This window comes from Podarcis raffonei, chromosome 10, assembly GCF_027172205.1.
Source record: "Podarcis raffonei isolate rPodRaf1 chromosome 10, rPodRaf1.pri, whole genome shotgun sequence".
NCBI classification, from domain to species: domain Eukaryota; kingdom Metazoa; phylum Chordata; class Lepidosauria; order Squamata; family Lacertidae; genus Podarcis; species Podarcis raffonei.
This window is the reverse complement of record NC_070611.1, coordinates 10,954,795-10,971,219: the sequence shown is the minus strand read 5'-3', so window position 1 is coordinate 10,971,219 and position 16,425 is coordinate 10,954,795. Positions and strand designations below refer to the sequence as shown.

At 44.3% G+C, this 16,425-nt stretch overlaps 1 protein-coding gene across 1 annotated transcript in view; it reads right to left on the bottom strand.

Annotated features, from left to right (window-relative positions):
* Positions 1 to 16,425, bottom strand: part of LOC128422290 (sucrase-isomaltase, intestinal-like) — a 96,792-nt gene that overhangs the window by 33,670 nt on the left and 46,697 nt on the right. Inside the window, exons 8-12 of the mRNA XM_053406131.1 lie at positions 11,761 to 11,886; positions 11,379 to 11,510; positions 3,485 to 3,598; positions 2,509 to 2,625; positions 2,323 to 2,407 (exon numbers count right to left, since the gene is read on the bottom strand). Of these exons, the coding sequence (XP_053262106.1) occupies positions 2,323 to 2,407; positions 2,509 to 2,625; positions 3,485 to 3,598; positions 11,379 to 11,510; positions 11,761 to 11,886 (574 nt within the window). The remainder of the gene's footprint in view (positions 1 to 2,322; positions 2,408 to 2,508; positions 2,626 to 3,484; positions 3,599 to 11,378; positions 11,511 to 11,760; positions 11,887 to 16,425) is intronic.

The window sequence follows — 16,425 nt, the reverse complement described above, 5'->3', positions numbered from 1 at the left end:
CTTCAGTGACAGGCAGTTCCATAATGATGTTTTGCGTTTTGGATTCCCCCCCCCCTGATATTTCATTGTCAGCAGCACATAATAGATATCAACTGCTTGCTGCCAATTAGGCTCCTGAAAACAGCCAGGGTTTGTTAGAAGGATGTTGACCAGGCTAATTGCTGGATGGTTGACAGGAGCTGTAGGGCTTTGGGCTTCCCAGAACAGGGTTTTAACCTTCCAAATTCTTTCATATAGAGAGAATACTGCAGCCTGCATAGGGACACTGAACTCTGCACCCAGGTTACTAGGATAGACATGATTCCTCTCTCAAATAAGTACATGTACCGTTGCCTCTTCCAGCTGACACTGAATGTAAAATATTGAGCAACTGTCAAAATCAATAAAGAAGGTTTCCTCCAGATGTTCTGGACCACAGCTCCCCTCAGCTCCATCCAGTAGGGATGATAGATGCTGCAGTTAAGAACACTTGGAGTGCACCAGGTTGTCTATCCTTGCAATAAGCAAGGCATTGTAATGTTCAGATCCGCAGTCATGCCTGGAATTTTGAATACCAGTGTTCTCATATTCTTGCTCTTTGTGATTTATGTGGTTTCTAGAAACACAATTAGGGTAAGTGAAATCAATAAGGCTTAAAAAGCATTTCACTTTCTCTGTGTTTCACCCATCTGTCAGTGCTCAGCTGTAGGTAGCTGTCAGAGGGGAGCGAGGAACCTGGAACCAGTTGTGGCAGAGGGCCAGAAAAAGCTAGGAGACAGAGCTAAGGAACAAGCAACTTTTCTGAAGCGTCAGGAAGACCTTTTGTTCAAATCCCACCCCAGACAGGAGGCCCTTTATAGACTAACCAGGGTATGAGGATGCAATGGTCAGCCTGAGTGGACAAAGCCAATTCAGAGCCTGTGTGATGGCCTGGGAATCTGATTCAGAATCTGAATCTGAGGAGTCTCAGCCTGTACAGGAGTCTCTGCCTCCAGGGCCGGTTGAGCTGAGGCAGGGGCTTGAATCTGAAGGGCCTGCACCTGTGCCGGATCCTCAGGAGCAGACACCAGATGAATCCACTCTGGCTCCGGAGGTGATTGAGGACCCATTGCCTACAGGTGCACCTCTCCCAGCCCTGTCAGGGGAAGGTAAGCCTCCCCCTGGGTCCAGTAACCCTCCAGCCTCTCCTGAGCTGCAGAGGCTCAGGGCAGAGAGGCGGAGGGAACTGGGTTCTCTCAGGAGGAGTGCTCGCCTTAAGGCCAGGAGAGGCGGGTCACCTGTGGGCCGGGACCACCCCTGGCCTCAGAGAAGATAAAGGCCAGTCAGCCCGGTCCCAGGTTGCGGGAGCAACGATGTTGAAGACCTGTTACTGCCAGCACCCAGACCTGTTTTTCCCGGAGTTCCCGATTACACCCGGCTACCTGCTTTGGACCTCGCTTCACCCTTGGTGGACAGTCTCCAGACCCTCGGCCCAGGACTGGACTCTGACCACGCCTCACGGTACCCCCCCCCCCAGAACTAGCACAGCCTGATTCAATGGTCAGCCTGAGTGAACAAAGCCAATTCAGAGCCTGGGGAAACTGCTCCCAAAGCAGCTCTGGTATCTCACCACATCAGAGCCAATGGACATCTATTTCTAACCCTGGTGGCTCCTGACACCATTGGATTGGAGAGGTAGTTATAAAGAATGCAAGCGAACTCTATGAGCCTGCTACTGCCCCGCAGCTCCACTCCACCCTCCAACGCTCTTCATCCTGCTGAAATAGTTGTGGTCGCAAAGATGGGAGAAGAGGAAAAAGTGACGAAGAGGAGGAGGAGAGCTTATGCTCTCCAAATGTTACTGGACTACAGCTTTCGTCATCCATGGCCTTTGGTCATGCTGGCTGGGGCTCATCCCCATCCTTGGGCTTAGGTGTTTTTCAGGGGCACCGTCCAACACAAGTACCCATTTCCCTGTCGGTCCTGTACAGGCCCTGAACTTTTGAAGGGTAATTCCACACATTTTCTCCACAGAGGGCATCATGGATTCGCCCACAGTGTAGTACAATGCCAAGAGACAAATGTGATTAACAACATCATGATAGAGACTGTAGCTACCTTGGAAGAGAACTTAATGTCGGAATCATTAACAACTGTATACAAGTCCCTTTTTATCTTCTCCCTTAGGGACAATCAAGCCTTGAGTTCTATATAGCTCAAGATCAATAGTGAAATACCAGGGATGTCCTAGAAGAGCTGGTTCTGGTTTTTTTAAATAAGTGTCTACTAAACTTTTAGAAACATTGATGCTGTAGTGGCTATAGGAATCAGGCAAAGGATATTTGTTTTTCAGAAGTCACTTACTGGGAATGTAAGGTGGGTAGTTGAGGTTGTTGTGAGCACAGCCTGGGATCTGGCCATTGAGAAAATTTGAGGGTTCATTCATATCCTAACCAAATAAAAAACAAGAAACAGGTTAGGTTTTATGGTATACTTTGGGTGGGGGAAGAGAGAGAGATAAAATATAAAGGGAAATATTATCAAACGTACAAGCCAAATACCATCATAAGGAAGGACATTATGGAACTGAACACACATCTGGGTCCACCAATCAGCTGTTTTGGGGTTGAAGTAGTCAGGGTACACTGAATTTCCTGGAGCCAAGGCCTGGAAGTGAGAATGAAATATATTAAGGTAAGGACATTTCGGTCCTGCTAATGGACGTGGAAAATTTCAGAGATTGCGTGGGATGCAAGCTCAGACTGTACCACTTGTTGGCATCTGTCTTGGGAGACAATGGAGTGTGCCTCCAAGGGTGAAGTAAAACCGCTGGAGAATCACAGCACCTGCTGTGGCTGCTGGGACAGGTAACACGAAACTCCTGCCTCCCACGTTGTTTTTGCCTCCCTCTCAGCCCCACTGATGTGGTCCAGAGAAAAGCAGAGCAATACATTTGGCCCCAGCTTGGGTGCAGGAGTTGCCAGAAGGAGGCGTACAAGGTGCCAGGGATTTAGGACCTCTACTCCGGATTTGTGTAGGGTTTACTCTTTAGACTTTTCTTCTCCCAAAGATGTCCTGCAAGGCAGAAGGTAAGGAAATACTTCTTCTTGGAATACTATTGCTTATGTCCAATTGATTGTGGAGGGCTGCTGCCAGTCAACAATACTAGGTTAGATGGACCAATGTTTGACTTGATGTCCTACGTTCATATGAAATCATCAAGAGCAGTGCCATAATTAGTGTGTGGCAATGGTATTGTGAGAATGGGTGTTGCTCTCTCTTCCTTTACTGTTACTGTGATTGGACATTGCTATCAACATGATACACCAGGGTTTCCCAGCTGTTTGGGGACTACAACTCCCATCAGCCCTAGCTAGCAGGAGCAGTAGTCAGGGATGATGGGAATTGTAGTCCCAAAAAACACTTTGAGACCCAAGTTTGGGAAACTCTGTGTTACAGCAATGTAAACTCTCCCACAACAACAACAATCTTATCCAATCCAAAGGATTGCCCCATAGATACCTACCTGCCCAACAGCTGGAGTCACTCCATCTGAATTTTTCACCCAAATTCCCAATTGTTCTCCAAGTTCGTAGGGTTGGTAAGCCCCTCTAGCTTGATCTTTACTTAGGAAAGGATCCTGATGAGGGAACAAAACAGAACAAAAGTAAAGGATAGGAAATAGAAACACTGCAACAATACCGGTTTTGAAAAATGGATCTGAGATGCCTGATTATACTGAACAAAATGGAACTACTGTTTGGGTATGACAATAACCTGGAAATCATCCACTGGAAACCTATTAGCCTTAAAGTTAAAATTTAAGGTGTCAGAAATGCAGATATAGTATATTAACAGAGCACAACATAAATCCTTCCCTACATAGACATGGACTATGTAACATAGTCTACCCATAGTTTACCCATAGCGGGTGGGGCTGTGGGTAAAACCTCAGCGCCTAGGACTTGCCGATCGCATGGTTGGTGGTTCGAATCCCCACGGCGGGGTGAGCTCCCGTCGTTCGGTCCCAGCACCTGCCAACCTAGCAGTTCGAAAGCACCCCCGGGTGCAAGTAGATAAATAGGGACCGCTTACCAGCGGGAAGGTAAACGGCGTTCCGTGTGCTGCGCTGGCTCACCAGATGCAGCTTGTCACGCTGGCCACGTGACCTGGAAGTGTCTGCGGACAGCGCTGGCTCCCGGCCTCTTAAGTGAGATGAGCGCACAACCCTAGAGTCTGGCAAGACTGGCCCGTACGGACAGGGGTACCTTTACCTTTACCTTTATGTAACATTATTTCCAAACGATGCATGGAAGAAACTATTGGTAGGCTAGCAGAATGCCAAAGATGGAAGCAGGACCAACCCTACCAGTAGGCAAGATGAAGTAGCCAATCTCAACACACAGAGGGTTTTTGGGGTACCATTAAATGGTGGCAAATGTCCATTTAATTAATTATTACCACATGTTGTTACCATATTATTAACCACCATGGAGGTGCCATTTGGATTATTCCCATCACGTATGAAATTGCTTGGGCCACTTCTGAGTGGAAGCTACCAGGTTGCCGTCAGAGAACATTATTACAGAAGTGGCCATGAAAAGGGAAAGAGAAGAAGCTTATCAGTCAAAGTCTGAATCCAGAAAAATCCTGTTTGCACTGGACTACCGACTCTTAGAGCACCGGAGTATTTATTGGAATTTAAACTTCTTGAATAGAGAATTTCCAAGAAGCTTAAAAACTCGATCACCAAATGAAGCCAATACTTAGGAAGTTGTCACATCGTGCACCTTCAAACTGTGCACTGGGTATGGCTGCACTTTGCAAATGTAACACACGCTGCCTGAACGGTTTGCCATGAGAACGAATTGTGATTTGGCATGAGCCACGTTAGGGTTCTTTACGATTAATCTTCTAGTGACAAACTATTCAGATTATCTTGTTTCCAAGGGACCAAGGGGTTTGGAAAGTAAGCAAGCAAGAAAACATCTAACTGCACTGCTGCTAAATTGCATTGGGAGCTATATTTTTTATGGCATTCTTTTTATAGCATTTTTCATATCTGTGTAGAACTGGTTTCAAGTCCATTTCATGATATTGGTTTCATCATTTTTGACCTGGCAATATGTTGTGAGTCATAATGTGTGCTTACGTGTGTGCTATGCACAAATAACAAGGTGAGGAAAAACCTGAAGCCAGCCAATGCCTCTATAGTACATAGCTCCATCCTTATTTCAGACATTGTGATATACCAGTATATCGTGATGTTCAGCAGGTGATATATCATGAAGTCAAAAATCAGACATCATTCAGTCCTACTGTTCACCTCTACATAGTTCCATCCTTATTTCAGACATAATGATATATCAGCAATATATAGTGATGTTGAAAACCAGGGGTGTAAAACACAGCCGTTAGTAGCCACTCCATAGCCTTACCCTCCACAAATTTGTCTAATCTTCTTTTAAAGCCATCCAAGTTTACCGCCATTGCTGTCTCTTGTAGGAGCAAATTCCACAGCACTGTGTGCAGAAGCACTTTCGTTCATCTGTCCTCAATTTCCTTTCCATCCAATTAATTGCCACGGTAAGAGCATTGCACAATGCCACTCCAACGGTGGTGGCACGGGAGCTCTGAGCCACACTGTTGCACCAGTGTGACGTCCTGGCGTGGCTTATTGTACCAGCACAATGCCAAGACATGAGATCGTTCCAACACAGCAGGCGCACTCCTAAACATGTAAGTGCTAAGAGCGGGTCATAGAATTGAGCCTTTAATCTCATTCCATTCCTTCCCTAATAACTAAATAACGGCTCAGTTTGTCTTGTTTTTTGGAAAAAAAAATCTTTTATGATAAAATACTGTGCTTTTCGGCACAATACTCTTATTTCTGGCAGACTGTACCATACTTTCAAGTGTGTGGGGGGGGGAGGCATGGCACCTACAGACTTGAGGAGTCCAAGCGTTCAGTAGGTGTGCAGTTTTAGCTTACGCAAAACCTCTCAGATGTGGTGTTTTTTTTAAGTGCTGCCCTTACGTAGTAATTAAAACCCAGGCAGGTGATACCCAGGGGACAATAACACTCTAAAACAACTCAGTTTAATTATCTACACCTAATCTGAACCTCTGATATCTCGTAGCCAAAAGTGTTGTTGTAGTGCATAAATCTAATACATTATGCAGCTCCAGCCTCAAACCAAGGAGAACAAAAGGCTTTGGTGACTGATTTTGCATTCCAAATAAACTCCGTGCCTTTTTCACATGCTCCTACCTATTCTTCAGGGAATGAGTGCCATATTAGAGACTGACAGAATAGCTTAGGAAAGGGTCCAGAGAATTGTCTGAATGGCACACCAACAATGCAGTCCTTTTGCTGGAGTTAAAGGTCCGGCCCTGGATGTGTAAGCTGGCCTGATTTCTTTGGCAGAAGAGTAGGATATAATTTTGATAAACAGATATTCAAGAATAATGCAACCCCCCCCCCCAGTGCATGCAGTGGGGGCTACTGTAAATAAGCAACATTTGTCAAAACCAGATCACATTCATACTGGGAGCAAACAGCCCAAACCTGAGCATGTTTACTCAGAAGTAAATCCCACCATGTTCAATCTCAGTGGGGCTGATCTCAAACCCTTAATGTCCTAGTCCTCAAGATCATACACCCAGGCTTGCAACATACCATTTCAGAATTAATCCCACCCCTAGTTTTTTGTATGCCAAAGCTCCTGAATATTGTTTTCAATTGTTTAGTGAATTCTAAATTGTTTCCATTTGCTGTTGCAACGAATTCTCTTTTCTGTGGGGGTTGATGAAGAGCAGGCAACCTTCCTCATTAAAGTTATTCTGCTGGAATAGATGTTGATCGTTCTGCTTGATAACCATTGTTACTTTTAGAGCATCAACCTTTGTATGGAAACAATGCATTTGCTCTGACTCAGAATAAGTCAGAGGCGAAAATGGGGCCATTGTTCAAGGCAGGCAGCAGAGGCTGATGAGTAAGCCCTGACATTCTTAGGGGGGAAATTGCCAGGAGGCAAAGGGGTGGCAGAGAGACTGAAATTGCCTCATATATTTTTCACATGATACACTCACTTAAAAAACAACAACACAACAGTGATTTTATGAGGTGAATGCTGCGTCCAAATTTGCCTCCACTTCTCCATGCATTGAAACCCGAGATGTCAGTAGTGGATAGCATAGTGCTTACCTGACTTCCCAACAGCTGAGTTATAGCTTCTAACAGGGAGGAGCAAAGTGGTGGGAGGCTGGCATGGTGCAAATGAATGAGCAGAGCAGGCACCAGACGGGTTCCGCTCACGTGTTTGCTTTGTGCTGCTTCTCCATCGCATCTCCCATCTCCCTTCATTAAGCAGCAGTAACTCAGCTGTCAGGAAGTCAGAAGAACACAGCCACTCCACCATCCGCTCCAGGAAATATCCCTGTTCTCCTAAATCCAATGTCCAGAGGAAGCTGGTGCATTTCACAATATGGAGGCTCATTCAGAAGGTCAACACAAACAGGTAGATAGTCACTGCTCATTGGGAGTTCCCCACGATCAAAGATAAATAGAGGAACCTGACCTTAAAAGGAAATTCAAAATCTTTAATAGCATTATGGGTACAACTGCATAGCTAATTTGGCTTTATAAAGGTAAAGGTAAAGGGACCCCAGACCATTAGAAGAAGAAGAAGAAGAAGAAGAAGAAGAAGAAGAAGAAGAAGACGAAGAAGAAGAAGAAGAAGAAGAAGAAGAAGAAGAAGAAGAAGAGGAGTTTGGATTTGATATCCCGCCTTTCACTCCCCTTCAGGAGTCTTAAAGCGGCTAACATTCTCCTTTCCCTTCCTCCCCCACAACAAACACTCTGTGAGGTGAGTGGGGCTGAGAGACTTCAGAGAAGTGTGACTGGCCCAAGGTCACCCAGCAGCTGCATGTGGAGGAGCGGAGACACGAACTCGGTTCCCCAGATTACGATACTACCGCTCTTAACCATTACACCACACTGGCTCTCATTAGGTCCAGTCGTGGCCGACTCTGGGGTTGCGGCGCTCATCTTGCTTTATTGGACGAGGGAGCCGGCGTACAACTTCCGGGTGATGTGGCCAGCATGACTAAGCCTCTTCTGGCGAACCAGAGCAGCGCACGGAAATGCTGTTTACCTTCCCGCCGGAGCGGTACCTATTTATCTACTTGCACTTTGTTTGTTTGGTTTTTTTAAAAAATATTTTAATAGTTTTTATTGTTAAAATAATTCAGCATTAATACACACATATTGCGAATATACAAACATACATTTCATACAATCCTTAAAAATATTCAAACATACCTAGATGAAGTAGATGAAGGTAGGTATGTTTATCTACTTGCACTTTGACATGTTTTCAAACTGCTAGGTTGGCAAGAGCTGGGACCGAGCAACGGGAGCTCACCCCGTCACAGAGATTTGAACTGCCGACCTTCTAGGCTCTGTGGTTTAACCCACAGCACCACCCGCGTCCCTATTTGGCTTTATAAGTTGACTTAATTATCATAGATGCGTAGGCAGAACATAGCAAGTACCTTGCCTGGTCAGGCAAAAGGCCCATTTAGTCCAGGACACTGTTCTCAGAGTTGAGAACCAGATGACCATGGGAAGCCCCACAAGCAAGACATCAGTGCAATTGCACCCTCACCACTCGTGTTTCCTAAGCAACTGGTAGAACACAGTCATCATGGCTAGTAGCCATTAACAGTCTTATCCTCCATGAAATTATCCAATCTCTTTTAAAGCCACCTCTATCATGTCCCTCCCCCTTAATTTACATTTCTTCTAAGCCAGTGTTCCTCAAACTTGGGTCCCTAGCTGTTTACAGACGACAGTTCCCATCATCCCTGGTCTTGCTAGCTAGGGATGATGGCAGTTGTAGTCCCAAAACAGCTGGAGACCCAAGTTTGCGAAACACTGTATCTAAAAAGCTCCAAACATGATGAACTTTCGTCATAGGAGAGTTGCTCCAGACTAGCGATAATTTTGATTGTCCTGTGCCTCACCTTCTCTAGCAATTCATTTTTCAGATGGCAGTTTCGTTCTTGATTGCTTTGCTAATCATCCCTAGCAGGGCATTTGCCATTTTCACAGTGGCTACACCATAACCCTGTCTTCACTGAGCTGTTCATTAAAACCACCACATCCCTCTCCTGGTCAGTCATTACTAGCTTGCACTTCACACTGAAATGCGTTTGCCATTCACACGTTCACCTCCTAATAAGGAAACGAGTTTATTCTGCATGTTTCGGTCTCTAGAATAGAGGAGCAGACCGTCTCCCTCCTCCTAGCAGCTCACAGAGGCAGCTGTGGCTGAGAACATTTGCATTTGTCCCTAGATTATGCCCCCTTCCATTCTAAGTAAAGACCCATTTTTGACATGTTTTCATCAGCACAGCTCTTGGGAGAAAGCAAAAAGTGCTCTTCAGCTTTAATCGGTATTCTTGCAATTATAACACCAGGTCCTATTAGTCTGCAGGATGCATTAAGAATTCTTAATGTGCTTCCTTTGGTGATGGATTTACTAAACTGAAGAACTGTGTTTTCTGGCATGCTTATGGATTCTGAATTAGAGATGAAATATTAGGCTAGCATTTAGAGGGAAACTATTAGGCTAGCTTTATAACGATGCTTTGTGCATTTATGCTGCACATTTCATCTGAGCATCCATGACAGTCAGAGGGATGGGGTTCCCCTGAGGCTGACATGAACAGGAACTATGTCACTTGGCCAGTCTCAGTGGCTCCTCCCAACAGATATTTCCAGAGCAGTAAAGAATCTAGCTTCACAGAAGTAGCTCCCACACCATTCTGGTAACATGTGCTTTAAAGGGCACAAGATGGCCTAGGAACTTCCTTCTGTCTTATGAACAGATTATGATCATGACAACCAATGTACTCCCCCCCCCTACAAAATCCAAAGCAGTGGTTTTAGTGGGTTCAAGGTAGTCAGGAAATTCCTTTTTCCATATTCATGCAGAACCTCACAGAGAGATGCATTGAGCTGGATGTATAACAGAATTTTTACATAGCAGGGATGGGGAGGTTTTTTCAAACCCAAGGCTCGCATTCCCCTGGGGTGCCATGCCAATAATGATGATGATGATGATGATGATGATAATAATTTATACCCCGCCCATCTGGTTGGGTTTCCCCAGCCACTCTGGGCGGCTTCCAACAAAATATTAAAATACAATAGTCTAGTAAACATTAAAAGCTTCCCTAAACAGGGCTGCCTTCTGATGTCTTCTAAAAGTCAGATAGTTGTTTATTTCCTTGACATCTGATGGGAGGGTGTTTCACAGGGCGGGTGCCACCACCGAGAAGGCCATCTGCCTGGTTCCCTATAACTTGGCTTCTCACAGCAAGAGAACCACCAGAAGGCCCTCGGTACTGGACCTCAGTGTCCGGGCAGAACAATGGGGATGGAGACGCTCCTTCAAGTATAGTGGGCCGAGGCCGTTTAGGCTTTAAAGGTCAGCACCAACACTTTGAATTGTGCTCGGAAACGTACTGGGAGCCAATGTAGGTCTTTCAAGACCGGTGTTATGTGGTCTTGGCGACTGGGTGGGGCCAAAAGCAAAAGTAGGCAGGGCACCGGATGCAAGAGGATACCTTCCAGTGAGGCATTAAGGAAGGCACAGAGAGGGGCCAATGAGGGGTAAGTCCTGAGAGCCAGAGAGAGAGAGAGGCTTAAAGGACCTCATGTAGCCTCCAGGCCTGATGTCCCTCCATCCCTGCTGTACAGCATCCCCCCCCCCAAATCCATAATGGTGTTTGTGTTTTCTTCCTCTCCCATGCAGTACTCACTCACTTCCCACCCCTCCCATTCTCATATTTTCACTAGGGACCCCCCAAAAAGAAAAGAAAAGAAAAAAACTGAACAGAGCACATAGCTGTCAAGCGTCCCTTATTTGGCAGGACAGTCCCTTATCCCAGCGCCATGTCCCGCTGCTGTCCCTTATTGATGATGTCCCTTAAGTAAGCTACTGAAGGTAATGGGGCCCTTTCAATGTTCAGCTGTCCTTTGTCAACAACAAATTGTTGCTGTTTTTTGTGTTGAATATATGCTATATGGTAATTTATGGACCTAATAGGTATCTATAGCCATTTGCACGCAACAAAATATGTATTTTATCAAAGTAATTGTTGATCCCTTATTTTGGCTGCTGATCCCTTATTTTCGAGGCTGCTGGCCCCTTATTTTCAAATCTGTAAGTTGACAGCTATGACAGAGCATACTGAGAGTACAATGTACATTACCCAGGGTGGGGCAGGGGGGAAGCATCCTGTTATAAAAGAAAGTAGAGGAGAGAATCTTTGCTTCAATGCCACAATTCATATAGTAAGTTGTATGAATGAAAGCAATGTAAACAAGGTTAGTACTTAAGCTCATTTACCAGAATAATGACATAATGCAATCCATCCTTCTTCAACTCTTGCATGAATTCTGGTAGGCCAGCATACTTTTCTTTGTCATATGTGAAGTCCAGCTTACGGTCCATATAGTCAATGTCTCCGTACTGGACATCCTGGTAATTGCAACAGAAATATGTTGTGTTTAAGAAGAATAGAGCACAAAGGTCAAGTTTTACCTTTTTGCTCAGGCTGATACCATAATAAAAGCTGGTACAGAAATTATCCCATGCCTGATCAATTATACAATTAATATAATACCAACAAACATTATCAATACTATTCTTTTAGGAATACAATCTGTTCTTGTTCATTGTTTCCCCCTGGAAAACCAATTTAAATACACATTGCAAAATGCCCACTTACGTAGGGGATGCCATACTCTGTCATGCGCTTCACAACTTGTTCTACTGCACCAATATCAGGATATCCCCATCGTGAGAGCTGGTACCCCAGAGACCAGTAGGGAGGAAGATGTGGCCGTCCAATAGCCTTAAAAGCAAAAAACAGAACCAGAACATTTTTAGTTTTTTGGTTTTTTTAAGTGTCCTGCAGAATCTCATACAGTGACAGAGAAATTTAGATATTTTAGTTCTTTGTGTTAATATGAAACTCAGGTAAATTTAACAGGTGTGTTACACTCAGCAAAGTGCTACAGTAGAACCTCGGTTTTCAAACGTAATCTGTTCCGGAATACCGTTTGACTTCTGAGGCATTCAAAAACCAAGGCGCAATGGGCAGTTGGCAAAATCCATTGAGAAAAAAGAAAAACACATGGCGGAAGCCATTCGATTTCCGAGGCGCGTTCGAAAATGGAAGCGTTCGAAAACGGAAGAGTTCGACTTCTGAAACGTTCAGCTTCCGAGATGCTCAAAAACTGAGGTTCCACTGTAATTCTATTCTTTGTAGTGTAGACCTTGGAACTGTGGGAAAATTATCACTTTATCAGGCAACAAAGCAGGAGTCCTTTCTGTTTCTGTTGGGGAGGAAATACTTTTCAAATCTATTTTAGTTGTGTGTTAGTTTTTCTCTGCACTTTGAGCAGGCAAGATAGCTAGGGAAGCTGATTAGAGGCCTTTTAAACAAGTAAGATGTCACGAAGATGCAGGCAAACTTTTGTAGTTAAAGTACCACAAGGAATATTCACACAATAGCTCTTTTGAAGAGCAGGAACACAACCAGCATTATCAAGAAGCAGTTTTGTCGAGCAGAAGATTCCACCCCGAAGGAGAGCACTTTCCTTCCTCTTAATCTATCATTACCGAGTAGGGTGGGTGGAGATCAGATCAAGTATCGTTTTCAACAGAGGTGCCAAAATGTCTCAAAGCCAGCATTGTGGAACAGCCACCATGAGCTGATTTTGCCTCTCAACATTTTGCCATCCTAGTAATTTGTAATTTCACCAGATGAGAATATTGTTATAGAACTGCATACAGGAGTTAAGGTCACCTTCTGATGGATTTTCCACCTCAAATATAAAACAGCCTTATAATATCCTGATTTTGCAGTCCTTGCTACTTTCGTAGCCTTGAATGAGAGGCTGTTGAGGAGATCTGTGATAAATAGGACAAACGGGGAGAGAAAGCATTCCCTTCTTATTTTCTTCACCCAATGCATATTTGTTCAGCCTTTTGTCAGATGGTGGGAAACACATGGATTTTCATCTTGGGGTATAAACATCACAGATCACTTCAGCAGTGGGTGTTTTGCGGTGGGGAAGACAGATGCTGCAGACCCCTTTTCAGGCCCACAAAGAAACAAAATTGTGTCCTAATTTCACCCAGTGACTGGTGTCTGCCTCTTTCTTTCCAATACACGCCTCAGCTGTGCCTGGAATTTCCTAAAACTACCTTCTTGCTCCTGCTATAGTCCGTACCCTAGTTGTTTCAATTTACCCCCATCTAGAGTTCAAGTCTAAATGGCACATTGAAGAGACCATATTTAGCTGTTCCCATTGACAGGTGGCTGTTCCATGCATTTGTATAGCAATACTGTTCCGCTAATTAAATGTTGGAAAAAATACCCTGAGTTTTCTTCCACATACTGGCTCCGTCCAATCCCCAGTTTCTTCATAGCCATTGCCAATTAGCAAGCCTTTAATTAAATCAATACAACATTTTGAACTTTCCAGCCCAGAATGATACTATTTTTAATGCCACAGTCTGCTAAGCTACCTGATCAAAAGGTTGGTGTTTATTCTGAGCTCTCTGAGTTTTAATTATTTGCATTCACCTCCTCAGGTCAATCACACACACACACACACACACACACACACACACCCCAAGCTCAGCTAATTGCAATCGACTACTCATAGTTCAGGCACTTGATTTGGTATAGCTAAGCATTTGCAAATTGTTGAATGGCAAAATAACAATTGTGCACTCCTTGAAACCATCACACAAGATGGCTTTGCCACCCACAGGGATGAGCTACAGACAACCGCAAGTTTCTCCAAATGTCAAAGCACTTTTAAGATTGCTGTCTTATATATTAAGGTTACCAGATGTTTTTCAGTGAATCCAGGGACACTTTTCAACTTCAGTAGGAAATGACAGGATTTTGTCAGGGGACTGATTTGGAAATCTGAGGACTGTCCCCGGGAAATGGGGACATCTGGTAACCTTATTATATATAGTATATAATCTTATAATCTTACATTGCAAGTGCAACTGGATACTATAAAACTGAGCTCTTGCAGCTTTATCAAAACCCTAGCATTGTACAGGTGTTCAGCTACTAATCAGAAAAACTCAAGATAAGAAATGAGGAGTTGGCTTGTCATGGAAAAAATTAGTAAGAAGAGTTTTGAAAGCTATGTGGTTTTTTGGGAGGAGCGGGGAGGAACCAGTTATAGAGGTTTTCAGCATTGAATGCACTTTTCACCTGGCTGCAGATACTGAAAGCTAACAAGTAACCTCCCATCTATGTACACAGTAAGTTATGACTCAAAGGTCTACTGTCCCTTAGCAGGACAGGATTTAGGTTTGATGAGGCCCTAAGCTACTGAAGGTAATGGGGCCCATTATATGTCCAGCTGTCCTCTGTCAACAACAAACAGACTTCCGAAACGGATTAAGTTTGAGAACTAAGGTACCCCTGTATATAGAAATGAGCAAACCAGTGATATTTTAGGGAGCAGGCTAGCAGGAGGGGCCCATTACTTACATCATAGGAGCCTACACAGCACAAAACGCTGTTGCTGTATGTAGGTTTTATTTTATTTGTTTTTTATCTTATATTTTGGAAATGTACATCCAGGTGTGTTTTTTCTTTGAATTTTCTGGGGGCCCCGAAGAGAGTAGGGCCCTAAGCTATAGCTTGTTTTGCCTATACGTAAATCCAGCACTGTCCCTTAGCCAAAAATGTTGTGAGTTTATTGTAGGGAATATGAACAAAAAATGAAATTATGTCATTTAAAATCTGCCTAGTGCTTTTTAATTAGTTCAGTGCTTTTGCACTCATTGGCTGGTAAGCTGGAAGACAGAAATAGGTTTACTTCTTGGCACTAATGGGAACTTATTTTCTAAGCATCACAGGCGTACAAGAAGAGGGTGTGTCTTTGATCCCAATCATGTTTGGAGAAGGAAGGTATCAACCTCCTTTGTGTATGCTGCGGTACCAATAAAGACACCCTTCACCTATAATTCATTAAAGGAAAAACAACGGTATAGCTGCATCTTATGCTTCTACCATGGTGTGCTACTTGGCCCTTGGTGAACCCTTTTAACGTTAAAATAATAATCAAGTACTGGGTTGTTACAGACCTGTCAGTACAAGATTCCCACCGCATAGTGGCAGAACTCACAGCCAGGTGACTGAGACATTCTTCAAGGGGAAAGGTGGAGAAGAGGCTTGCTGGAATTCCCAGGAGAAGAGGCTTGCTAGAAGCCACTTTCATTACCATCCAGACTCCAGAATGAAGTACCGTATTTTTTGCTCTATAAGACTCACTTTTCCCCTCCTAAAAAGTAAGGGGAAATGTGTGTGCATCTTATGGAGCGAAAGCAGGCTGCGCGGCTATCCCAGAAGCCAGAACAGCAAGAGGGATTGCTGCTTTCACTGCTCAGCGATCCCTCTTGCTGTTCTGGCTTCTGAGGTTCAGAATATTTTTTTTCTTGTTTTCCTCCTCCAAAAACTAGGTGCGTCTTGTGGTCTGGTGCGTCTTATAGAGCAAAAAATATGGGTAATGCAAAGGATGTGTCTGTTTGCTTTAGATTTGGGAGAAGTTACAGGGACTAATTAGGCTTGCACCTATGCAATTTGTTAAATATATATGTCAGAGCTGAGACGCCACCCCCTACCCGCCCCGTTGCAGCAGTTGGTATTGGGAAGATATTTGGCAGGAACCCCGGAGTTTCCCTGGCTTTTTCAGGTTCCTGGCAAGAGCAATGGCAAAATGCATGCATCGTCTCAGGGCATGATCAAACTAAGCTTCTCAGTAATACTTCTGCAGGAGAAAGAGTTCAGCAGGAGTTCAGAGCAAGACTCCAGCACTGAAAGTCTTTCTCACAGCATTAATGCTTCCTCTCAATAACTGAAGGGCCTCAACGTACCGGTACCCTGCTGCTAAATATTTGAGGGTATGTGTTCCCAAACATGCCCTTGCATGGCATTATCTTAGGTCACATCAACATCGTACATTTAAAGCACATAGCTTCCGCCAAAGAGTCCTCTTTAGCTTCCGCCAAAGAGTCCTAAAAAACTGTAGCTTACGTTTCAGAGTTGCAATTCCCAGCACCCTTAACTCACTACAATTCCTAGGATTTTCTGGGGGAAGCCACACGCTTTAAGTGCGTGCAAACGTGACCTAAATTCAGAGCATCAGGTTGGTTTGGAAACCATGGACAACACGATTCTCCTGCTGATGCCACCACAGGGCAACTATATGTTCCACAGAGCCCACAAAGGTACTTGCCAACCCTGCATAATAAGACTGGAAATTTCCAGTGTGGAAGAAACATTATTCGCCTGTTGGGTGGGTAGGTTGTCTAAAGGTAAAGGACCCCTGACAGTTAAGTCCAGTCAAAGGCG